The 26,950-nt window shown below is 41.3% G+C and overlaps 1 protein-coding gene across 7 annotated transcripts in view; it reads right to left on the bottom strand.

The window, feature by feature from the left end:
• GCC2 (GRIP and coiled-coil domain containing 2) overlaps positions 1-26,950 on the bottom strand; it is an 88,444-nt gene that overhangs the window by 54,170 nt on the left and 7,324 nt on the right. For 6 of the 7 annotated variants that reach the window (XR_004974003.1, XR_004974004.1, XM_036349217.1 and 3 more), the window contains exons 5-9: positions 25,686-25,790; positions 22,145-24,604; positions 21,602-21,674; positions 18,979-19,079; positions 18,789-18,887 (exon numbers count right to left, since the gene is read on the bottom strand). Coding sequence is in view for 5 of the 7 variants with exons in the window: in XM_036349217.1 (XP_036205110.1) it covers positions 18,789-18,887; positions 18,979-19,079; positions 21,602-21,674; positions 22,145-24,604; positions 25,686-25,790 (2,838 nt within the window). In the remaining 2 variants the exon portion in view is untranslated. Of the gene's footprint in view, positions 1-18,788; positions 18,888-18,978; positions 19,080-21,601; positions 21,675-22,144; positions 24,605-25,685; positions 25,878-26,950 lie in introns of all 7 variants that reach the window. The other variant, XM_036349218.1, reaches the window with a different exon arrangement.

Raw genomic sequence — 26,950 nt, forward strand, 5'->3', positions numbered from 1 at the left:
CGGAATCAAACCCGGGACCCTTCAGTCCACAGGCCAACGCTCTATCCATTGAGCCAAACCGGTTAGGGCCCAATTTTCCACTTCTTTGTACGTTTTGAAGTGCTGCTCAGAAAGTGCGCGTGCCAATCGGAACAAGTGGTAATCTGAAGGAGCAAGATCTGGTGAATACAGTGGGTGGGTTAATACTTCCCAGGCAAGATGTTTTAATGTGTCTTTAACTGGTTTTGAAGTGTGTGATTGTGCGTCATCATGAAGCAAAATTACTTTGCTGTGTCTTCTGGCACATTCTGGTTTCATGCACGGTCAACGCATGGTTCAAATTGATTATTTGTTGTTGGCAGCAATCAGTATTAATGGTTTCACCTGGTTTTAGAAGGTCATAATACACCACACATTCCTGATCCCATCAAAAGCAGAGCATTGTCTTCTTTCTGAAGCAATTTGGCCTTGCAGTCGATGTTGATGGTTGACCTGGATCAACCCATGATTTTGTGCATTTAGGATTCTAAAAATAAACCCGTTTTTCATCGCCAGTTACAATTCGATACAAAAAAGACTTTCTTTTGTGCCATTGAAACAACATTTTACTGATGACTTTTCAGTTTTCCATTTGTCTTTTGTTCATTTGATGTGGCACCCATTTTCCTCCCTTTAAAATCTTTCCCATTGCTTGTAAACGATCGGAAACTGTTTGCTGAGCAACGTTTAATCTTTCTGCAAGTTGTTTTTGAGTTCAACGTGCATCTTCATCCAATAATGCTTGTAATTGTTGGTCTTCAAACTTTTTTGGTTTACCTGAACATTCTTTGTCTTTCACTTCAAAAGCATTACTTTAAAGCGTTTAAACCAGCCTTCACAAGTATCTTGATATGGAGCATGTTCACCATAAGCTTCCTGAACTATATGATAACTTTCAGCAGCACTTTTCTTCAAAATAAAGTAGTGAATTAAAACTTCCCGCAAATGCTCTTTTTTTGTCACGAAATTCAACATTTTTAAGTGTAAAAATATTATGATGTTAACACCTTCAGAAAATTTGACATATGAAGTTTTGAAGCTCGCTGTCAATACAACAAAATAGCATACATATCAAATCGCATATATATCAACATATGTGTAAATCCATCTATTGAAAAAATTCCGCATTATTAACTGGTACACCTGGTATATGGAACCAAAAAAGATACCGAATAGCTTCATCAAATTGCAAAAGAAGAACAATGTTGGGAGGAATCACACTAGCAGATATCAAGGTATACTACAAACCCACCGTAATCATAACAGCCTGGTTCTGGCACAAGAACAGGCACATAGATCAATGGAACAGAACGACAGCCCAAAAAACTGACCCAAGCCATACGCTCAATTATAATGACAAAGGAGGCAAGAGCATACAAATGGAGTCAACACAGTCTCTTCAATAAATGGTGTTGGTAAAATTGGACAGATACATGAAAAAAAAAAAAAAAGAAACTAGACCACCATATACAAGAATAAAAGGAAAATGGATAAAAGACTTAAATGTAAGTTGGAAAATCATAGAAATCGTAGAAGAAACCATAGGCAGCAAAATCTCAGACATCTCTCCTAACAATATATTTCCCAATACATCTCCTAGGTCAGTGGTCGGCAAACTCATTAGTCAACAGAGCCAAATATCAACAGTACAACGATTGAAATTTCTTTTGAAAGCCAAAATTTTTAAACTTAAACTATATAGGTAGGTACACTGTTATTAACTTAATTAGGGTACTCTTAAGGCTTAGGAAGAGCCACACTCAAGGGGCCAAAGAGCCGCATGTGGCTCACGAGCCACAGTTTGCCGACCATGGTCCTAGGTCAAAAGAAACTAAGGAGAAAATATACAAATGGGACTACATCAAAAGAACAAGCTTCTGTACTACAAAAGAAATCATCAACAAAATAAAAAGGGAGCTGACTGTATGGGAGAACATATCTGGCAATGATACATCTGATAAAGGGTTAATATCCAAAATATATAAGGAACTGAATACAAATTAACAAAAGACAAACAATCCAATTGAAAAATGGGTAAATAACCTAAATAGACACTTCTCCAAAGTAGACATTCAGATGACCAAGACACATGAAAAAAATGCTCAATCACTGATCATCAGAGAGATACAAATCAAAACGATAATGAGGTATCACCTCACATCTGTCAGAATGGCTACCATCAATAAATCAACAAATGACAAGTGCTGGTAAGGATGTGGAGAAAAGAGAATCCTAGTACACTGATGGTGGGAATGCAGACTGGTGCAGCCATTATGGAAAACAGTATGGAGTTTCTTCAAAAAATTAAATATGGAACTGCCACTTGACCCAGTGATCATACTTCTAGGAATATATCCTAAGAAAACAAAACACCAATCAGAAAGAATGTATGTTCATGATAGCATAATTTACAATACCCAAGCATAAAAACAGCCCAAGTGCCTATCAGTAGATGAGTGGATAAAAAAGCTGTGGTACATTTATACCATGGAATACTATGCAGCAGTAAGAGTCAGCACTGAGGGGCCTTAAGGGTATTATGCTAAGTGAAATAAGTCAGTCAGACAAAGACAAGTATCACATGATCTCACTCATATGTGGAATCTAATTAAAATAAACTGATGTACAGAGTGGATCCAGAAGTGTGGAACAGAGTGCAAAATCTTGGAGGGAAGATGGGGGAGGGTGGGTGGGTGGGAGGTGATAAACCCAAGAACTCTGTATGCATGCATATATGTATAATCCATGGACACCGGTAATTGGGTGTTGAAGGCTTGGGGCAGAGGGCAAGGGCAGGCTGGAGGGATTAAACGGGGAGAAAAGGGGACATATGTACTACTTTCAACAATAAAAAAAATTAAAAATGTTTTAACAGACTTTATCATTTAAAAGTTTTAGGTTTATACAAAAACTGAGGGGAAAGTATAGAGAATTCCCTATACCCATCTTTCTCCAATAGATAACCTCCTTCATCATCAACGTTCACCACCAGAGTGGTACATTACAATAGATAAACCTACTACATTGGTTCACCATTGATGAACAACATCATTACCCTAAATCCATAGTTTATATTAGGGTTCACTGTTGGTGTTGTACATTCTATGGGTTTGAATAAATGTATAATGACATATAGTCACTATTACAGCGCAGTTCTACTGCCCTAAAAATCCTGTATTCCACCTATTCTTCTCTTTTCCCCCACAAACCCTCAGAACCATTGTTTTTTTTGTTTGTTTGTTTGTTTGTTTGTTTTTTACTGTATCGGTAGTTTTACTGTTTCCATAATGTCATATAGTTGGAATCAAATGTATTTTCATATTGGCTATTTTCACTTAATAGTGGTATGCATTTAAGTTTCTCCCATGTCTTTTCATGGCTTGATAGCTGATTTCTTTTTAGTGCAGAATACAGTCATTAATCACTTAATGATGGGAATAAGCTCTGATAGATACATCATTAGGTAGTTTCATCACGGGAACATCATTGAGGCACTTACACAAACCTTGATGATCTAGCCTCCTATATACCTAGGCTCCTGGGCTAGAAGCCTGAGTGTACAGCATGTATGGTACTGAATACTGTAGGCAATTGTAACACAATGGTTAAGTATTTCTGTATCTAAATGTAAAAAAAGTACAGCAAAAATACAGTAGAAAATATTTAAAAAATGGTACAGTTGTATAGGGCACTCACCATAAATGGAGCTCGCAGGACTGGAAGTTGCTCTGGGTGAGTCAACCAGTGAGTGATGAGTGAACGTGAAGGCCTATAGCACTACTACAGACTTTATAAACACAGTCCCCAAAGCCATACCTTGCTTCCACTGGACAGTCAAAAATAGAACATAAAGCTGTTCATGCTGCTCCATAAACAGGAATGTGTGCTGGACTGATTGGAAGTATTGAGGGAAGGCTGGCTAGTTAAGACATAGATTACCATAATAATGTCAGGAAGGAGTGAGAGATGGCCTGAGGATCAGTAGGAATAAGAAATCAACATGGCTGGAGAAAACCAAGATGGTGGCATAGGTAAACACCAGAGTTAGCTGCCTCGAACAACCACTTCACAAATACAACTAAAAGACGGAACGGACATCGCCCAGAACCACAGGAAGACTGGCTGAGGGGAAATTCTTCAACTAGAAGGAAAGAGATCAGCATATGAGACTCAGAGGAGGCGCAGTGCGGAAAATACAAAGGTGCGGAGGTACGCGCGGAGCGGGCTGGTAGCTGAGGGCGCGGTTGTCGTTTTCAATCGGGAGGGAGTCTCAGATTCTGAGCTCCAGTTCTGGGCGAGTCTCTAGAGACCCAGACTCAAACAGGAAAAGCGGGACTGCCTGGCATCGGTCAGAACGCGAGGGCAGCTTTCTCTCTGAGGTTTGCAGCGGTTGCTGGGACTCTGAGAGGCAGAGCCTCTGGGGACGGGACTGAGAGCAGCCATAACTGCTCGCTCCACCCGCTCTATTGATCCCGTGCGACCCGCCCCGCCCAAGCCCTGCGCAGAGCCATTTGCCAGATAGCCTCAGGCAAAGGCTAGATTAGCACCTTCCTAGAGGACAGAAGTTTTCCCACTGCAGACACAGCTGATTCTCACAGCCAGTTGGCCTGGAGGTCAAATCCCCCTAGTATTAACTACAACAATCAAGGCTTAACTACAACAAGACTGCGCACAAAGACAGCTAGGGGGTGCACCAAGAAAGTATAAAAAATGCGGAGACAAAGAAACAGGACAAAACTGTCAATGGAGGATATTGAGTCAGAACCACACTTTTAAGGTCTCTCAAGAACTGTCTAGAAGCGCCGATAAAGTTATTGAGATCCTCAAGAAATCTAATGAGACCCTCGATGTTGTGATAAAGAACCAACTAGAAATTAAGCATACACGGACTGAAATAACGAATATTATACAGACTCCCAACAGGAGACCAGAGGAGCGCAAGAATCAAGGCAAAGATTTGAAATGCAAAGAAGCAAAAAACACCCACCCTGAAAAGCAAAAAGAAAAGAGAATCTGAAAATATGAAGATAGTGTAAGGAGCCTCTGGGACAGCTTCAAGCGTACCAACATCAGAATTATAGGGGTGCCAGAAGATGAGAGAGACCAAGATATTGAAAACCTATTTGAAGAAATAATGACAGAAAACTTCCCCTACCTGGTGAAAGAAATAGACTTACAACTCCAGGAAGTGCAGAGAACCCCAAACAAAAGGAATCCAAAGAGGACCACACCAAGACACATCATAATTAAAATGCCAAGAGCAAAAGACAAAGAGAGAATCTTAAAAGCAGCAAGAGAAAGAAACTCAGTTACCTACAAGGGAATACCCATACGACTGTCAGCTGATTTCTCAACAGAAACTTTGCAGGCCAGAAGGGAGTGGCAAGAAATATTCAAAGTGATGAATGCCAAGAACCTACAACCAAGATTACTTTATCCAGCAAAGCTATCATTCAGAATTGAAGGTCAGAGAAAGAGCTTCACAGATAAGGAAAAGCTAAAGGAGTTCATCACCACCAAACCAGTATTATATGAAATGCTGAAAGGTATCCTTTAAGAAGAGGAAGAAGAAGAAATAGGTAAAGATACTAATTATGAACAACAAATATGCATCTATCAACAAGTGAATCTAAGAATCAAGTGAATAAATAATCTGATGAACAGAATGAACTGGTGATTATAATAGAATCAGGGACATAGAAAGGGAATGGACTGACTATTCTTGGTGGGGAAAGGGGTGTGGGAGATGCGGGAAGAGACTGGACAAAAATTGTGCGCCTAGGGATGAGGACAGTGGGGGGTAAGGGCAGAGGGTGGGGTGGGAACTGGGTGGAGGGGAGCTATGGGGGGAAAAAAAGAGGAACAAATGTAATAATCTGAACAATAAAGATTTACTAAAAAAAAAAAAATCAACATGGAGAGAGAAAGGAAGGTAGGGATTGTCATGGTAATGTAGTTTCAGCTACTGCATGTTGGAACAGTAGTCAGGTTAAGGAACTTTGTGGTCCTCATTTAAAAAATAAAAAAAGAAGAGGGTGTTTAACATTGAGAGGGTATAGAACTGAGGATTCAATATTTTGACTGTGGTAATTTTTTACTTCCATCAACCCTCTATGGCATTGAACTGATGGGAGAAATAAAACTATGCTTTACATCAGGGGTGAGGAACCTTTTTTTCAGCCAAGGACCACTTGGATATTTATAACATCACTAGTAGCCCTGTGCACAAATCCGTGGGCCAGTAGCTTGCTGCTGCCCTCCTGTAGCTCTCTGCCCGCTGAACCTGCCCTCCTGTAGCTCCCCCTGCCCCCCCCCCCCCCGATAGCTTGCTGCCCGGCCCCCTCCTATAGCTCTCTACTGCCCACTTGTAGCCAGTAGCTCGTTGCCACCCTCCTGTAGCTCCCCCCGCACCCCTCCCCCGTCATAGCTTGCTGCCCTGCCCCTCCTGTAGCTCTCTGTCACCGGCTTGTAGCTCAATGCCCCACTCTCCTGCTGATCCATGATCTGTTCATTACACAGTCGTTATGTAACAACCATTTGCATATTATATCTTTATTATATAGGATTTTCAGGCCATACAAATTATCCTTAAAAATTAGCCTGCTATATTTGGTCAAACATTTAATTAACTCACCCCTAATGCCGTGGCAGGGCCAGACCAAATGATTTCTCGGGCCTTATATGGCCCATGGGCTGGATGTTCCCCACCCCTGCTTTAAATCATTACAACCTGAAAATATTTCCCAAGAACAGACACAGGCTGGCTCCACATTACCGCCAGTAAAAACTTTTCCTAAAGTGGCAGTGGCACTTAATCCTTGTTAAAGTAGCTCCTTTAGACCTCTGTACAAGATTTAGGTCCTCAACAAAGAATTTTCAGCCTTTTACTCTGAAGACCATCAAGCTAGATCTGGGAGAGCTGTAATGGCCTCTGAATATGTGAATATGTAGCATTGGGGCACAGACCCCTATGTACTGAGATAGTTCAGTTGCTGACTGACTGGAATGTAACTTGTACAATCAAAATTGAGGTGCTGCGAGTGAGAGAAAATCTATTGCCAAACCCCACAAATATTGCCCCCATCAGTGAAAAAATATCCCTTCTGAACCACATATTTCTATCATTTAGCTCCATTATAATTTTATGAGACCACTGTCATAGATTTGGTCTGTCATTGACCAAAATTTCATTATGTGGTACATGACATCCATTCACTTACTGAAGGCCATCTTGGTTGCGTCCAAGTTTTGACAATTATGAATAAGGCTACTATAAACACCTGTATGTAGGTTTTTGTTTGGATTTAAGTTTTCAAATCATTTGGGTAAATACAAAGGAGCACAGTTGCTGAATCATATGGTAAGAGTATGTTTAGTTTTGTAAGCAAATATCAAATTCCTTCCAAAGTGGCTGTACCATTTGGCATTCCCATCAGCAATGAATGAGTTCTAGTTGTTCCATGTCCTTGCCAGCATTTGGCAGTGTCATCTTTTCAGACTCTGACCACTCTAACTGGTGTATAGTGGTATCTCATTGCTGCTTTAATTTGCATTTCCGTAATACTATATAATAAAAGCCTAATATGCAAACCAACTGAATGGCAGATTGGCGGGGCCGGCAAGCGGGTGGTGTCAGGCCAGCCAAGACGGGTGCCAGTGGGCAGAGGAAGGGATGGCAACCAGCAGGCAGCAGTGACCGGTGGAGTCGGAGGGACTAGCGGCAATTCGTGGAGTCGGAGGGGCGACTGGGGGGCATGGCCGGTTGCTTGCCGGCTGGTGCCGTCCCGATAGCTCCACTGGTCACCTCCTGCAGAGGGAGGCCGGACATCCCCCAAGGGCTCCTGGTCTGCAAGAGGGTGCAGGCCTGGCTGAGGGACACGCCCCCCCCCCCCCCCCCAGCCCAGAGTGCACTAATTTTCATGCAGGCCTCTAGTAATATATGATATGGAATATCTTTTCATGTTTATTTGCAATCCATATATCTTAAGTGAGGTATTCGTTAAGGTCTTCAGCCCATTTTATAATCAGGATTTTTTGTTTCTTCTTATTGTTGAGTTTTAATAGTTCTCTGTATAGTTTGAATAATAGTCCTTTATCAAATACATGTTGTTTGCAAATATTTTCTTCTAATCAGTGGCTTGTCTTCTCATTCTTTTGACACATTTTAATTAAGTTTAGGTGTTAATTACTTCATGGCCTTTAGTGTTCTATCTAAAAAGTCACCACCATAACCAAGGTCATCTAGTTCTTTCTTATATTATACTAGAGGCCCAGCGCACAAAAATTTGTGCACTGGCGGGGGAGGGAGAGTGGGGGGGGTATCCCTCAGCCCCACTTGTGCCCTCTCACAGTCCTGGACCCCTCAGGAAATAACCACCTGCTGGCTTAGGCCCGCTCCCCAGGTGGCAGATGGCAGGCCCGATCCCTCGGTGCCTGCCCCGCCTCCCCAGGTGGCGCACACTGCCAGGGTCCAACCCCAGCAGGTCCAGGGATCCCCAAAGGTGTGGACGGAGTCAGTAAAGAAGGAATGACACGGAGACAGCGTTCAGTTGATCAGCAGCCTAGCCAGGATCTCCAGCCAGGATCTCCAGCCAAGTTCTGGTCTGGATCTCCAGAGAGGTTCTGCCTCAGATCTCCAGCCAGGTTCTGTGTCCATGTTCTCTTGCTAGGTTCTCCAGCCAGGTTCTGTCCAGGTTCTCCAGCCAGGTTCAGTCACCAGGTTCTAGTCAGGTTCTCTTGCCCATTTCTGTAGTCAGGTTCAGTCCAGGATCTTTTGCCATGTTCTCTCCAGCGAAGTTCTTCTGTCTCTAGTTCTGTGTAGGTTCTGTCTTCTTAGTTCTGTGTTCTAAGCTCTGTATTCTAAGTTCTGTGTCTTGCTGTCTTATTACATCTGTATTTATACCAGTTGATTCAATCCTATCAATCTCTATTACAAAGGTTAGGGTGTTTCTTATCTCCATTCCAGGGAGTAAAGATTATGTAGCTTAAGCATGATTGTTCATAGTTAAAGTGATTAATTACCTCCCTGGCACTTAGTTAAGAGGTCTTATTCCCTCCCTAACTTCAGGGGAAAATCCATACTTGGGGAAACAACCTTTCTCAGAGACCTTGGTTAAAACACATAGTGCCAAGAAGGTGAGCAAACATTTTAAGGACAGTATGCCATATATGCCAGGTCCTTTGAAACAGCAAGGATGGACCGGCTCCCGGCAGCACACGGCAGGGCCAATCTGGGGGTTGGGGCGCCGCCCTGGGTCAGGTCGAACATGGGGCGCCCTGGGGGGGTTGCACACGGGATGCCTGGGTGGGCTGGCCGATTGCTGCTGCCCCGCCCGGCCACCCCAGGTCGGGTCGCACAAGGACGTCCGCCGCCCTGGGTCACAGATAGCAGGCCTGGATGGCGGCAGGGCAGGCGGGATGGCGCTGTCCCACCCTGCCTGCAGTATGCAAATTATCCGCCATTTTTGTTGGTGGTTAATTTGTATATCGCACTGATTAGCCAATGGGAGATGTAGCGAAGGTACAGTCAATTACCATGTTTGTCTATTATTAGATAGGATTCTAAGAATTTTATAGCTTTGTGTTTTATACTTAGGTCTATGATCCATTTTAAGTTAATTTTTGTGAGGATTTAATATCAATAATCTTTTTTGTTGCATGTGGATGTCTTATTGTTCCAGCAGCACTGGTGGAAGATCATCTTCGCTCCATTGCCAAAGATCTGTTGATTATATTTATACTAGAGGCCCGGTGCATGAAATTCGTGCCCAGGGGGAGGAGGACCCCTCAGCCCAGCCTGCACACTCTCCAATCTGGGATCCCTCAGGAGATGATCAGGCCTAAACCGGCAGATGGAACTCCCTCTCACAACCTGGGACTGCTGGCTCCTAACTGCTCACCTGCCTGTCTGCCTGATCGCCCCTACTGGCCCCCTTGCCAGCCTGATCACCCCTAACTGCCTCTGCCTGCTGGCCTGGTTGCCTCCAACTGCCCCTGCCTGCCAACCTGGTTGCCCCTAACTGCCCCCACCCGGCCAGCATGGTCACCCCTTATCCCCCCGCCCCCGCTGGCCTGGTTGCCCCCTACTGGCCCCCTCTGCCAGCCTGGTCGCCCTTAACTGCACCCCCCTGGGAGCTGGTTGCCTCCAACTGTCCGCCCCCCTGCTAGCCTGGTTGTCCCTCACTGCCCCCCCCTCCCGCTGGCCTGGTTGCCCCCAACTGCCCCCCCCGCTGGTTTGGTCACCCCCTCATCCCCCCCCCTCCAGCCTGGTTGCCCCCAATGCCCCCCCTGCTGGCCTGGTCACCCCTCACTGTCTCCCCATGCCGGCCTGGTTGCCCCACACAACATGCTGTTCAGTCATTTGGTCGTCCCTCACTAACGCCCCTGCCGGCCTTGTTGTCCCACTCAGCCTGTTCGGTCGTCTGTTCGACTGTACATTCAGTTGCGATGGCTCCTGGCTCTTTATCTACACTAACAAAAGAGAAACATGGTAATTGGCGTACGACCGCTACCCTTTTCATTGGCTAATCAGCGAGATATGCAAATTAACTGCCAGCCAAGATGGTGGTCGGCAGCCAGGCAGCTTGAAACTAACATGAGGCTTGCTTGCCTCAGTGACGGAGGAAACCAAGTTCCCCGCCTGCGGCTTCAGGCCTCTGAGTCTGCAGTTTGAAACATTTTAACGAGCTGGGATCTCAGAGCTGGAGTTATACATTATTTCGATTACCTACTTTCACCAGCAGAGGCCTAAGAGCTGGAGCCTCAGAGCTAAAGCTGGCCCAGAATTAAAAAAAGAAAAAAAGAAAAAAAGGAGCGGTTGGGAGCTTCCATCACCCGCCAGCCTGAAAACAGCCCTCAGCCCCTCACCCAGACTGGCCAGGCAGCCCAGTGGGGACCCCACCCTGAAGGGTGTGTAACCAGCTGCAAACAGACATCATCCCCTCACCCAGGCTGGCCAGGCACCCCAGTGGGGACCCCCACCCTGATTCAGGACACCCTTCAGGGCAAACCAGCCAGCTCCCACCCGTGCACCAGGCCTCTATCCTATATAGTAAAAGGGTAATATGCCTCCCAGCACTGGGATCAGTGGAGCTGAGAGGCCTCCCGGCACCGGGATCAGTGTGACAGGGGGCAGCGCCCAAACCCCCTGATTGCCCTGCGGCTCTGTGTGCGACATGGGGCAGGGCCACAACCTCCCTATCCACCCTGCTCTGCTCGTGACAGGGGAAGGCGCCCCAACCTCCTGATCAGCCCTGCTCTGTGCCTGATACGGGGGAGCTCCCCAACTTCTGATCACCCTGCGGCTCTGTGTGTGACAGGGTGTGGCGCCCCAACCCCCTGATTGGCCCTGCTCTGTGTGTGACAGGGTGTGGTGACCCAACCCCCCCCCCCCCCACACACACACACACACGGGCCCTGCTCTGTGTGTGACAAGGTAGAGCCATAACCTCTCCATCGGCCCTGCCCTGAGTGTGAGAGTGGCGGAGTCCCAACCCCTTGATCCGCCCTGCTCTGTGTGTGACAGGGGGCAGTGCCCCAACTCCCCTATCGGCCCTGCTCTGTGCGTGACGGGGGGAGCTCCTCAACCCCCTGATCCGCCCTGCTCTGTGTGTGACAGGGGGCGGTGCCCTAACTCCCCTATCGGCCCTACTCTCTGAGTGACGGGGGGAGCTCCTCAACCCCCTGATGGGCCCTGCTCTGTGCGTGACAGGGGGCAGCGCCCCAACCCCGATTGGCCCTGCTCTGTGCGTGACAGGGGGTGGCGCTGCAACCCCCCAATCGGCCCTACACTGAGCGTGACTGAGGGTGGCATCGCAACCTCCCGATCTGCCCTGCTCTGTGCATGACGGGGAAGGCGCCCCAACTCCCCAATCGGCCCTGCTCTGAGCCCGACCAGGGGCTGCACCTAGGGATTGGGCCTGCCCTCTGCCACCTGGGAGTGGGCCTAAGCCAGCAGGTCGTTATCTCCCGAGGGGTCCCAGATTGCGAGAGGGCACAGGCCAGGCTGAGGGACCCCACCTTCCCCCCGAGTGCACAAATTTTTGTGCACCGGGCCTCTAGTATATATATAATGTTTCTGGGTTCTCTATTCTGTTCTATAGATCTGTCCATTTTTTTCAGCCACAATCTTGATTGTTGTTGCTTTATAGTAAGTCGTGAAGCCATATGATGTTAATTCTCCCACTTTGTTCTTCAATATGCCTATTCTGGATCTGACCTGTATCATTTTCCTTCTCTCTAAAGAACTTTTAATATTTGCTGAAAGGCATGTCTACTAATTCCCTCAAGTTTTACCTGATAAAGTCTTTATTTCTACTTCACTTTTTGGAGGATAATTTTTCAGGGCACAGAAGTCTAGGTTAGTGGGGGTTTTTTTTCTTTCAACACTTTCAGTATTTCATTCCATTCTCTTCTTTCTTATATGTTTTCTCATAAGATGAATGTAATTCTTATAGGTAAGGTGTGTTTCCTTACCTATATTGCTTCTTTTTTCATAATTTATCTTTGATATTCTAAAATTTGCAAATGATATGCTTAGGTTTAGATTTTTTTGGAGGTATTTATCATGCTTAGTGTTCTCTGAGCTTCTGGATCTGTAATTTGGTGTCTAACAACGTCACATTTCCAAGTTAAAAATTTCAGAAAATTCTCAGTCATTACTGTGTCAAATCTTTGTTCCTTTCTCTTTCTTCTCCTTATGACATCTCATTATGCATATATTATTATACTTTTTGTAGTTGTCTCACAGTTCCTGAATATTCTACTCTTGTTTTCAATCTTTACAAATCTCTATTTTAAACAAATATATTGACATACATGATCTGCCTCTGTAGAAAATTAATAATACATTAATATGTAAAGAAGCAAGTTCCTAATGGCTCATAAAAGATAAAGTCCATATTTAAATTTCAGGTGTGTTTAAAAAATGGATTTGTGAGATATCTGTATATATTAAGGACACTAATATCTTGTCATATTTTCATGTTAATTTCATATTGTCTTTAGTTCGGTATATTTTCTTTTGTAACTTCTTTCATTGCTTTTAAGTTTAAAAAAGTATTTCATATTCAGAAGTCAAATGATCAAATATTTTATTGTAGGTTTTAAAAATTTGCTTTTATTTTGACAAAACTCTATAATCCATCCAGATTTTATTTTAGTGTGGGGAATGAATTAAAAGTCTACCTAGATTTTTCTGAAATAGTTTTCTAATTCCTTCTTCCTTGGTTTCTGTGTGATAATGTAAAGTGTGTAGGAGAGAGGCTACACACTTTGTGCGTTGTTATGCAAAAGTCACTAGGTCTTCTATTAAATTAATGCTTTATTTTTGCACATCATTGTAGGTTTGAAATAAATTTTATTGTCTGCAAGATGTCACTTTTCACTTCTATTCGTGCTAACTTGTCCAGATTGCCCTACCAAAAAACCCTAGAAGGCTTCTGACCAAGATGGTGGCATAGGTAAACATGGTACTCACCTCTTTATGGTACAACCACATAAAAAATGTAAGTAATCTTCAGAATAACCATCATTCAGAAATGCCTAAAATCTGGCTGGCTGGCAGTCCTACAACTAGGAAATTAAAGAAGCCATATTGAGACTGGTAAGAGGGGAGGAGTCATAGAACAAGCTGGTTCCACAACCACATGTGATGGTTTCAAATCGGGTAGGATATCCTGGCTACGGAGGTACCCCCTGAGGAGCAAGGAGTACCAGACCCACACCAGACACCTCAGCCCAAGTTCCAGTGCCAAGAAAATAAGTCTCCATGAATTCTGGCTGTAAAAACCAGCAGGGATAGTGGCTCAGTGAGATGGAGGCTGCTGGAGTCCCAGGCAGTTCTTAAACTTACACAGACTCACTTCCTCTGAGCTCTAGCACTGGAGCAGCACCTCAGGGACACACGAGGAGGAACTAAATTGTCTGGCATCAGGGTAGGAGCTACTGGGGCAGCTTTCTCCCAGACAAAAGTGCTGGCAGAGGTCATTTTCCCAATACCCCAACTGACAGGTGGGTACCATATCTCAGTCTCCATCAACCTGGCTCACACTGTTTGTCTTGCTCTGGTGATTCCCCGAGACCTTACCCCTGCCCAACTTGCTAACTCATCCAAGTTGTTTCCAGTGACTTTTCCATACAACTGGCCTCTCTTGCCTCATGCTTCAGAATTTCCTAAAATCTCTCAGACAAGCAGCAACCAACATCAGCATACCCTGTACCTCTCAATAAGTGGCCCCAGGTCTGGCACTAGTGGCAGCCCTCTTTTGGTTCAGATCTTGACCTCTGCTGGGCAACTCCAAGCCCAACACAAGTAGCAGCCATCTGCAGATCTCTCTGTAGCTTGTGACAGGTGGTCCCAGGCAGTGGCTGACTTTGCACCGCCCAGTAGGCCCCAAACCAGTCCATCCAGAGGACAGCATCAGACCAGGCCAGATTACAACTCTACCACATCCACTAGTGACACACCCAAGGGGCAGACTAGGTGAACACCAAAGCCCCACTGAAGCAAGTCTTGCTCCATAGGGTAGGCTCCTGTATAGCAGCTCTTCAGCTATAATCACAGTTGGTCCTCACAGCCAATTGGCCTGGGGGTCAATTCCTTTCAGAGATACCAACATCAAAGAACACTCAACTACAAAAGGACAGTGCACACAGTCCACACAGGGGTGCACCTGGAACACCCAGCTGGGCCACAGAACCCTATGAGACAACTAGTACACAAGGCCATGTTACCAAGTCCGAGAGACACAGCTCTACCTAATACATAGAAACAAACACAAGGAAGCGGAAAAAATGCAGCGACAAAGAAACATATCGTAAAAGAAAGAACAGGAGAAACCTCCAGAAAAAGAATGAAACGAAATGGAAGCAAGCAAACTACCAGATACAGAGTCAAAACAATGTTTATAAGGATGCTCAAAGAACTTAGTGAGAACTTCAACAGCATGAAGAAGGTCTTAGGAAGTATAAAAAAGAACCAGTCAGAAATGAACGATTCACTAACTGAAATGAATAATAATTTACAGGGCATCAACAGTAGAGTAGTGGAGAATCAAGTAAAGAAATTGGAATATAAGGAAGCAAAAAACAAAGAATCAGAACAGCATAAAGAAAAAGAAATCCAAAAATATGAAGATAGTGTAAGGAGCCTCTGGTACAACTTCAAGCATACCAACATTCGCATCAAAGGGTCATGGGAAGGAGGGGAGCAAGAAATCAAAATTTGAAAAAATAATGACAGAAAATTTCCCTTACCTGGTAAAAGAAATAGACACACAAGTCCAGGAAGTGCAGAGAGTCCCAAACAAGATAAACCCAAAAAGGCCCACACCAGGACACATTATAATTAAAATGCCAAAGGTTAAAGGCAAAGAGAGAATCTTAAAAGCAGCAGAGAAAAGCAGTTAGTTACCTACAAGGGAGCGCCCATATGACTGTCAGCTGATTTCTCAACAGAAACTTTGCAGGCCAGAATAGAGTGGCAAGAAATATTCAAAGTGATTAAAAGGAAGGACCTACAAGCAAGATTATTCTACTCAGCAAAGCTCTCATTTAGAATTCAATTCTACTCAGCAAAGCTATCATTTAGAATTCAAAGTCAGATAAACAGCTTCCCAGACAAGGAAAAGCTAAAGAAGTTTACCAGTATTACATGAAATGTTAAACAATCTAAATAAAAACAACAAAATAGCAATAAGTGCATATCAACAATTGAATCTAAAAATCAAAATAAAGGAACAAGCAGAACAGAAGCAGATTCATAGATACAGAGAACATTTTGACAGTTGGCCAGATGGAAGGGGGATTTGAGGGATGGTTAAGAAAGGTGAAGGGTTTTAGAAGTTCAAATTAGTACTTATAGTCTTGGGTATAAAGTACAGCATAGGGAATACAGTCAATAATATTCTAATAACTATGCCCTAGCCAGTTTTGCTCAGTGGACAGAGCATTGGCCCGCCGACTGAAGGGTCCCGGGTTCAATTCCGGTCAAGGGCACATACCTTGGTTGCAGGTTCCCTGGCCCTGGTCAGGGTACGTGTAGGAGGTAACCAATTGATGTGTCTCTCTCACATGGATGTTTCTCTCTGTCTCTCCCTTTCCCTTCCACTCTCTCTAAAAATAATAGAAAAATATCCTTGGGTAAGGATTAACAATAACAAAAAAATAAAATAAAAATAATATTCTAGTAACTATGTATGATGTCAGATGGTTACATTTTTTGGGATGAGCACTCAGTAAGTTTTATAATGTCTAATCACTGTCATGTACACCTGAAACTAATATAATATTGTATGTCAACTATAACTGAAAAATAAAAACTTATTTTAAAAAACTTATAATATTAAGTGAAATTGTTTTAGAACTTGTAAACAAAACTGAGAACTAATATTTCAAGTAATATTGAGTCATCCTACATATGTTTTGCAGTTTTCTTCATTAAGTTCCAAATTTTATCATTAAAGTTCTTCATGAAATTTTATTTTAGGCTACTTTGGGTTTTTCTTCGTTTAATCAAATCCCACTTGATTATGGCCTACTCCCTATCTACCTTTACTTTTCTATACAGTATCCATCTTGTATTTTTGTCTGCTTGTCTGTTATTGCCATTGGAATGTAAGTCCTAACATGGCAATAACTTAGTATATTGGTGACCATCTCCCCAGTACTCAACCCAGCTGTAAAAATATTTGCTAAAAGAATAGATAAAGAAACATAATGGTATTTATTTTGCATTCAGTAATTTTGTACTCTCATTTTAAATTACTTTATTTTTTATAGTATTCTCATTTTATTTAGGTAGAAAAGCATATTACCTCCAAATAATAATACTTTCATTTCCCTGTCAGACCTGTTGTTTAAGCTTCAAATGGCTTATTCATGTGGGCAGAACAATTCCTATATAATAAAAGCCTAATATACCAAGTATCCGGTTGTCCGTTCAACCAATCAAAGTGTAATATGCTAATGATATGCTAAGGCTGCTCAACCACTCGCTGTGACGTGCACTGACCACCAGGGGGTAGAGCTCCGACGGGTAGGTTAGCTTGCTGCTGGGGTCCAGCTGATTGGGACTGAGTGCGATGGACTGGACACACCCTGGAGCCCTCCCGTGGTCCCTTCCCTGCTGGCCAACCTCCCGTGTCCCTTCCTGGCCCTAATCATGCATCAGTGGGGTCCCTCAGCCTTGCCTGTGCCTTCTCACAATCTGGTACCCTTTGGGAGATGTTGGCCAGGCCGAGGGACCCCACTGGTGCACGAATTCGTGCACTGGGCCTCTAGTCCTATATAATAAAAGCCCAGCGACTGAATGGCAAAACAACCAGAACAACCAGTCAACCAGTTGCTATGACGCACACTGCCAGGGGGCAGATGCTCAATGCAGGAGCTGCCCCTTGATGGTCAGTGTGCTCCCACAGTGGGAGCGCCGCTTGGCTGACCAGGATGCTCCCTCAGCAGGCTGATCCCTCAAGCCATGCCCCACACCGGTGAAGGCCTCTAGTAGTAAATAACTAGTGACCCGGTACACGGATTCGTGCACATTGAAAAAAAATTAATTAGAAGGTGGCCGGCAGGGCAGGACTGGTCAAGATGGGCCGAATACGCCCTGGAGCCAACCTCCCGCAGTCCCTCCCCGGCATCTGTGGAGTGGGGTACCTCCGGCAGGTGAGGTCCCTCGCCCTGGCCTGCAGGGATCAGGCCGAAACCAGCTCTCCAACATCCCCCAAGAGGTCCCAGAGTGCAAGAGGGCACTCTGCAAAGTTGCTGTCAAACAGGGTGTGGAACGCAAACGCAGGTGTGCAGTAAACCAGATTCGGGGCCGACAGTGCCCCAGCAACAACATAACCCATGGCTGAAGGTGGAATTATGCGGCCCTGCGAGGAATAGGGGTCCCTCCTCTCTGATTTTGGGGTGCGTCACCCAAGAACCGTTGCTGCCAATTCCCTGCAGCTCGGCAGCTCCTGCGTTGAGTGTCTGCCCCCCTGATGGTCCATGTGCATCATAGCAACCAGTTGAACGGTCAGACACTTAGCATATTATTAGCCTTTTATATATATAGAAGACAACAGTAATAATACCATCTTTTTTGTTCCTAATCTATATATATAAAAGCCTAAGTTACCAACAACCAAGTGATCGACCGATAGCTATGATGTGCACTGACCACCAGGGGGCAGACACTCAACACAGGGGCTGCCCCCTGGTGGTCAGTGCACTCCTATAGCCAACCTCCAGCGGTCCCTTCCCCTGGTTGGCCGGCCACCCTGATCGGCCCCCATCGCCAGCCAGGCTGAGGGACCCCACCCGTGCACGAATTCGTGCACCAGGCCTCTAGTTTTATTATAAAATCCAAAAACAGAATCTTAATTTTAAAATACAAGGCACTATTTAAAGCATAGCTACTTAAAATCTTGACATTATGATACATTATACAAAAACGATTTACTAAAAACACAAGGTGATTATTATAGACAAAAATTTCTAGTACATTTGTTAGCTTAGAGCAGCTGTGGGCAAACTACGGCCCGCGGGCCGGATCCGGCCCGTTTGAAATGAATAAAACTAAAAAAAAAAAAAAAAAAAAAAAGACTGTACCCTTTTATGTAATGTTTACTTTGAATTTATATTAGTTCACACAAACACTCCATCCATGCTTTTGTTCCAGCCCTCCGGTCCAGTTTAAGAACCCATTGTGGCCCTTGAGTCAAAAAGTTTGCCCACCCCTGGCTTAGAGGTTACAAATAAATCTTGTTATTGAAGTAACTTTTTACCTTATAGCTTTCTGCTCCTTGAATTAGATCTCTCATGGAAGTAGACAACTGATCCTTTTCTGAATGAAGAGATTTGAGTTCTTCCCTTAGAGTCTGGGCCTATTTTAAATATATAATAGATAGTTTTATGGATAGAAAAGTTGATTTTCTAAAATGTAAGGTTTTTGAATTTTGCATTAAGTCACCTTACCTCTCTCCTGCTAGAATCTAGTTCTTTCTTTGCCTTCACAGCAACTAGTTTTATCTTATTTATTTTTTCCTCTTTCTCTCTGGATTCTTTTTTGAGGTACTCTAAAAACATAAAATGAATGGCTTATATATGAACTCAAAAGGAAAAAAAGAAAAATATCCAAATTTACTTATTTTAGCCCTGGAAAAAGTATTAATACCTATTTTTTTAAGTGAAAGCTTAAGTATTCATTATCTAAGTGAGGGAAACAATGTAAAAAATTTCCATTTTCTTCTATCCTCCATAATAGTCTACTTTTGTTTTTCAGGCATTTCATAACTGTCTAGGAATTGGAGAGGCTGTTAGGACATCTTTAACCTGAAAAGATTTCCTGGAAACACCCGTATACCAAGATTTTAGGTGATAATTTTCAAACAAGGATCAAGTAGAAGTTATATTGTTATTAAGTTATATAACCAGATGAAGTTATATAGTCATGCTCCCTAAGCATACCCGTCTTGGTTGGTCTTATTCTTACAACTAAACCTGTAATGTGTTCTATGTATCCAGTCTTGACCTCTCCCCTTAATTTCTTTTTAAATTTTTATTTTATTTTATCTTATCTTATGCTGACACTCAACCAACTGAGCCATACTCAACAGGGCATATTTTACTTTTTGATGGTATCACTGCTTAACTTTAGTTCTATCCCTGCTTATTAATGTAGTTGCACCTGTCTTCAAATACACTGTACAAATACATCTGGCTGCTACTGATGAACCATCTGTGTGTGTGAAACGCAGGACAGTTGTTTCAATTCTGCATTTTGTCCTATATCTTCTCACCTACTCAGGCACCAATGTAGCAATTCTTCTTTATTGTGCAGCATACTTCCTCCTCTATTAGTGTTTCTCCAATTTATAAGCATACAATAAGAAAAATATCGAGAGATTAAGCTCATGAATAAATAATGAATGCAGTTAAAGAGGGTTGCAGTCATGATAGGATAGATGAAACATCATACACACACAAAAAGGCAAACCACATTTCCTCTGTGGAAATTGTCCCATCTCTTCTTCCTGTTATAGCAGAACTTGTAAGAGTTGTTTATATATGCTCTCAAATTTCTCTTCTTCCATTTGTTTCTTTAACTCACTTCAATCAGGATCTGGCTTTGGCTTATCATGGGAACTATTACTACCAAGTTACCAATGACATCTAGGTTGCTTAATCCAATGGTTAGTGCTTAGTACTAATGTTACTTGGCCTATCATAGCATTCACACGGTTAAACATTTTTCCCTCTTGAAACACTTGAACTTCATTTGCCTTAGCTTCCAAGACATTTTATGCTCTGGCTCTTCCTACCTCCCTTCTTTCCTTCTCAACTTTCTTTGCTGTTTCTATCTTTCTGATTTTTAAATGATAGAGAACTATCTCTGGTCCTCATCCTTTTTCTACACTCATTTGCTTAGTGATCTCAATCACATGGCTTTTAATGCCAACTATTATGTTGATTACAAATTTTTATCTCTGATTTAGCTTTTTCTCAATTCTGGATTCGCATATTTAGCAGTCTATTTGACATCTCCACTTGCATTGGTCCTTATACTTAATTTATTTAAAACTGAGCTAATGATCTCCCTAACCTGACTTGCCCCAATCATCCATCATAGAAAACTGGGTGTCATTCTAATCTCTTCCAGCTACCCTCTCCCCTTCTCTCTGCCAATTTAAGTGAGCACTAAAATGAGGAATTATGGGCACATTACAAAACACTAAGTATTTGTTTATCTTTGTTTATTTATATTTTTAAAAATATATTTTTATTGATTTCAAGGGGAAAGGAGAGGCTGCCTCCTGCACACCTCCTCCTGGGGGTCGAGCCCGCAACCTGGGCATGTGCCCTCGACTGGAATGGAACCCAGGACACTTCAGTCCCCAGGCCAATGCTCTATCCACTGAGCCCAACCACCTAGTGCTGTTTCTTTGTCTTTAAAAGAGCTATCCCATAATGATGAGAAATAAAGTCCTGACTCCTCTGCAGGTGGCACTGGTGTGTCTATGCTCAGACTCCTGCTGCCCCAGGAACTTCTAATATGCTCCTTGATGGTATATATGTTAACATACAAGCTCTTGCTGTTTCCTCTTGCTAAAATACCTTCCTTTTGTGGAAAATTTTTCATCATTCAAGACACAAGAAAAGTAGTTTATACTGTGATGTTTTTCCTAACTTAAAACAGGCAGTTACTTTTAGTACCACCTGCACTGTACCTTGCACACACATCAAACTAATGTAATAACAGCCCCTTATGGCAGTGAGCTTTTTGAAGACATGACCTGTATCTTAATCACCTTTCTATTACTAGTGCCTAGGTAACTGGGCATTCAAATAGTTTGTTTATTTAACCATGGAACCATTTATAAATAAAATCATATTAGTCCTTTACTTGGATTAAACAAAAAGTGACAGTTTTGAAAGAGAAGACAAACAGATGGCAGAGGGGCAAGAAAGGGGATATTAGGAAGAGACAGCTGCTTATTATGATTTAAAGACTTATTAACTGGCTTCTATATTTCCCAACCTACTTTAACCCTAAGGAGAATCTGTATAATTGTGACAACATATGCAAAACGGTACTTACCTATTTTTTCTTCTAGTTCTTTTACTAAAGGAAGTTGATTATTTTCTACAGAAGGTGATTTCTCAAAGGAATCCTAGATTTTATAGGAAACAAAAAAACAAAAACAGAATCATTTTATTCCTAATGATGAATGGGCCATCATGTTAAATATAAGAAAATCATTATTAAAGAATCCAAACAAAAAGCAATTTGGTGAACAGTCTTTTTCTTCCCTTGAGAGACCAGGTAATATTGACCTTAAAAAAGGTAATACGTACATCACACAAGAATGAAATTCAAATTTCTTCATTCTTAGTGCAGTTTTGCTGTTGACTAAATTATACAATTACACAATATCACTTAATCTTATGCAAGATCATAATTCTAAAATGATCCAAAACCAAAAAGTCATCATGAAATGTATTTTTCAAAAATTTCCCATTTGAGTTTAAATGCCAAAAATTTAAATTCTGGCTTTGAAGTGTAAAAAAGTTTATATATTTTCTAGAGCTCACAATTTGAACTAAGAATTTATTTAAATTGATAAAATTCAAATTAAAATACCTTTAATATCAACTCTGCTTTCACATCTTGCAATTCAGATTCTTTTTGTTTTAGTGCTAGCCTTAGGTTTTCAAGTTCCTTTATAAAAGACTTTTCTTTTTCATTATGGATTTCAAAGTTGCTACACAATTTTTGAGACATTTCTTCAACTTGAATTGAAAGATTCAAATTTTCAAGCCTTGTTCTTTCATTAGCATTTTTCATTTCTAGAAGATCAGACTGCAGGGCCTCTTTTTCTGACCTAGTTTCTTCTAACTCTTTCTTTAAGAGAACTTTCTCTTGTTCATAGTCTCTCAGTAAAGACCTAAGTTCCTCATATTGAACTATATTCTCCTCCTCAAGGCACTTAATATTTTTTTCTAACTCTAATACCTTTTTATCATATTGAAAGAGCAAGTTATGTTTTTCCTCATTTGTTTTAGCTAAGGATTCACCTACAGCTTGTAGAACATTTGTAACATCTTGCTCTTCATTTTCTTCTACTTCCAGCTCCATTTGTTTAAAAAAACCATACAACTGAGTTTTGACAAATAACTTCTGGGCTTGCTCATTTTCAAACAGTTTATTTAAATTATCTCGCTCTTGAACTGTTACCTGAAGTTTCTTTTCTAATTCAGAAATGTGTTCCTTAAGAATAAAATATTCTTCCTTTTGAGACAAGAAAGCTTCCACATCTCTATTTAAATTATTCTTTTCTGAACTTAGCTTACTATTTTCCTCATAAAGAGACTTCACTTCAGATGACAGTGCTTCCTGGTTTTCAGAGAGAGTTTTCAATTGAACCATAAGCTTTTCTAGTTCTTGGCTACTCTGGTCTTTTTCTTTTGAAGTTTCTTCGAGTTCTCCTGTCAATTCATTTATCTTTTGTTCTAGTTCACTGTTGTACTGGGTAGTTTGCTGCACTTTTTCCCTAAGTTCTAGAATTAATCTTTCTTCCCTTTCACATTTTATATGGAGATTACCCATTTCTTCATGATAACTTTTAATTTTACTTATGAAATTATCTTTTTCTTCTGTAAGAGAACTTATCTTTGCTTCAAATTCTTGTAACATGGAATCTCTCTGACTGAGGCTAACTAAATATGCGTCATTCTTTTCTTGAAGATTTTTTATGGCCTTTTCAAGTTCAGGTACAAGTTCTTTTTGTGACAATAACTTTTCATTTTCTATTTGGAGATGATTCACAGTTTCAAGAAGAGCATCTTTTTCATTGAAAGCAGTTCTGAGCTTCTGCTGAAGGTCATTAACATCAGATGCTTGTTGTTGCTTCATTGATTCAAACTCTTGACTTATTTTTCCAGCAGATTCCCCTAGTTCTGCTTGTAAAATTTCCATAATCTCTCGCAAACTTTCATAATTTAATACTGCTTCTTGCTTTTCTTGCTGTAGGTTTTCACACTGCTCCTTAAGACACTGTATTTCAAACATTAATGTTAATTTTTCTTTCTCTGAATCTGACAAAAATGTCTCATGTAGTTCTGATATTTCTTTTTGCTGTTGCTCCTGAAGACTCTGTATTTCTTTGTTATGCTGTTCTGTAATATGGCAAAGTTGTTTATTTGAATCTTCTAGTTCAGATTTTAATTTTTCGATTACACAGCCCTGTTCTTCTTTAACTAGCAATAATTCGTTAATTTTAAATTCTAAATCTTCCCGCTCATGAAAAAATTCATCCTTTATATGTTGGGCATCAATTTCAAGTTTTAATTTAAGATTATTCATATAAATTACCTCATCTTTTAAGATATTATGTTGAGACTCTAGTTCTTTTAAAGTATCTTCTAAGTGTTTGACTTTTTCATTTACTATTTGTTCTACAAAAGTATCTTGTAAGAGCAAAGAAGACATCTGATTTTCTTGGTTTGCATTTGAGGCTTTCCCTAAGTTTTCTAATTCATATTTTTCCTGAATGTCCTTCTCACTTGCCTCACACTGTTTGACTAAGTTCTCTTTTAGCTGGTTAAAATTATTGGCTTCTGCTTCTTGTTCTTTAGCAGATGCTGCATTTTGGCACATCAATTCTTTCACTTCTTCTTGATGTGTAGCTTTCAACTGCATAAGTTTTTCTTGCAAACTATCAATATCTTTTTGGTAATGCTGAGAATTAGCCTCAATGACTTTTTGAAGATGAGTAATTTCTTGGTCCTTTTCATTTGTGGCAGCTTCTAATTGATTTTTCAGATATAAAATTTGCTCCTCAAAGGCTGCCCTAATTTTCTGAATCTCTTCTTGCAGGTTTTTAACATTATCTTCAGAGTCACTCTGAAATTTAAGTTGTTCTGAAAACTCTAATTGTTTTTTTTTTTCTTCTTCCAATTCCTTCAGCAATCTAGCTTTATCTTCACTGTGTTTACAATGTACTGCCATTAATTCATTTTTCAAATTTTCCATTTGCTTCATACAGTTCCTTTGTGACTGTTCAAACTCCTTGTGGATATCTTCCATCTTATTTTCAGAATCCTATTATAAAAATAAGTACATAAAAATTATTTTATTAGCCCTGGGCAGATAGCTCAGTTGGCTAGAGTGTTGTCCCAATATGCCAAATGTGAGTTTAATCACTGGTCAGGGCACATAAAAGCAGCAACCAATGAATACATAAATAAGTGGAATCACAAATCAATGTTTTTCTCTCTCTCTCTCTCTCTTAAAAAAAAAATCAAGACATAAAAATTAAAAATAATTATTTAGTTAAGACAAAAGAAACTCCTGTCCTCAAGAAAAGTATTCGTCACAGGCTAAGTAGAGAAAACAGGAAAGTACTTAGAAAAATAGGACACTGATATTCCAAGAATTCTACTTAGGGTCTGACTACCTTAAATATGACAATATATACCAACAGTACTAATGCCATTCAGAGTAATAACTAGGAAATTTATGAATTTAATTTTCTTTTAAAAGGACAAATTATGTAACTTGTATTACATCACAAGGCTTTAACAACTATCTCTTGAGAAGATTAATAAAAGACTTTTTGGAAAAATTTGCCCAGACCCAAGAGGTAACTGCATATCCTAGAACTGAACAGATAATAGTATTTAGAATATGTGTGAGGTTCGACCTACATAAATACTTTTTCATAAAATACATACTTTTTTTTTTTTTTACCCCATTTTTATTAAAGAATGACATTAACCCTAGCTGATTTGGTTCAGTGGATAGAGCATCAGCCTGCAGACTGAAGGGTCCTAGGTTTGATTCTGGTCAAGGGCACATGCCCAGGTTGCGGGCTCAATCCCCAGTATGGGGCGTGCAGGAGGCAGACAATCAATGATTCTCTCTCATCACTGATGTTTTTCTCTCTCTCTCCCTCTCCCTTCTTCTCTGAAATCAAAAAGGAAAAAAAAAAAAAGAATGCAACAAAGAAATGTTAGCTCTATCTCTTGTAGTTGAGTAATTTCAGTTATTTTTCTTTTTAAATATCAATTCATTTTCTTGTTTGTAAACTGTTAAAGTCAGATCAGATGCTTTTTAAGATCTTAAGTCTAAAATTCATTACCACACTATATAAGTTAATAAAAAAATTAAAATATTGCCTTACCTCAACCTGTTGCTTCATTTTAATATTTTCCTTCTTCAGAGAAAAACACTGTTGCTCAGTCTCTGCTTTTTCCAGAAGAACAGCATCCAGATGTTCAGACAATGCCTGTTTGAAACAGGATTCGTTTGCCCGAGGTTAAATATAATGGATTGATCCATGCATAAGTTATCTCCTCACCTTTTCCAAACCACACTAAAATAAGAATGAAAAATTTTAAAAGGAACATACATAAGAACAAAGAGAAAAGAAGAAAGGACATGAGGATATGTGAAATTTCAACATATTTTTGGAAAACTGAAAGTGGAAGAGGAGGAACTGAATTAGAGAGAGGAAGAAAGCTATAACCTAAGGGCCTTTGCAGAGCTAAACACTTATGAGAAACTAGAAATACTCTAGAGAATTAAATGCTCAGGAACTGGAGGCAACAGATATTGTTGAAGGTACAATGTATACTGCGTTCAAAAATTGGGGATTGGGTGATAGTATGAATAGGGAGTGGTTAGAATAATAGGCAAGAAATTTACCCATGTCCTGTCTCCCTCAGAGACAGGGTTATTTTATTTTTAAAGATATATTTCCTTTCCTTCTTTCTTTCTTTTAAAAACTGATTTCAGAGAGGAAGGGAGAGGGAGGGAGAGACAGAAACATCAATGATGAGAGAGAATTAAGATTTGCTTTGACAAGGAGCAAAATCTGGTTAGGAAACGCAGATGCATGAAATCCTAGAGAAGCCACTAGGGCAGTGGTTCTCAACCTTCTGGCCTTTTAAATACAGTTCCTCATGTTGTGACCCAACCATAAAATTATTTTCGTTGCTACTTCATAACTGTAATGTTGCTACTGTTATGAATCGTAATGTAAATATCTGATATGCAGGATGGTCTTAGGCAAGCCCTGTGAAAGGGTCGTTCGACCACCAAAGGGGTCGTGACCCACAGGTTGAGAACCGCTGCACTAGGGGAAGATAAGACCTGCCCCTAGGCGATCAGCCTTCTCCCACACACCCTGCACTGGAGACCGAGCCTGCAATCCAGGCATGTGCCCCTGACCGAAATCGAACCTGCGACCCTTCAGTCTGCAGGCCGATACTCCATCCACTGAACCAAACTGGCTAGGGCAGAGACAGGGTTATTCTCTACAGATATTAAATAGGTGTGGAAATTGATAAAATTGAAAACAGTTCAACAATTACAGAGTCAGCTAACAAAGCAGACAACCTTTAGTAAGACTGATCAAAAGAAGTCTGAAGCAACAAACAATATAAT

The sequence above is a fragment of the Myotis myotis genome, unplaced genomic scaffold (assembly GCF_014108235.1).
Source record: "Myotis myotis isolate mMyoMyo1 unplaced genomic scaffold, mMyoMyo1.p scaffold_m19_p_2, whole genome shotgun sequence".
Taxonomy (NCBI): domain Eukaryota; kingdom Metazoa; phylum Chordata; class Mammalia; order Chiroptera; family Vespertilionidae; genus Myotis; species Myotis myotis.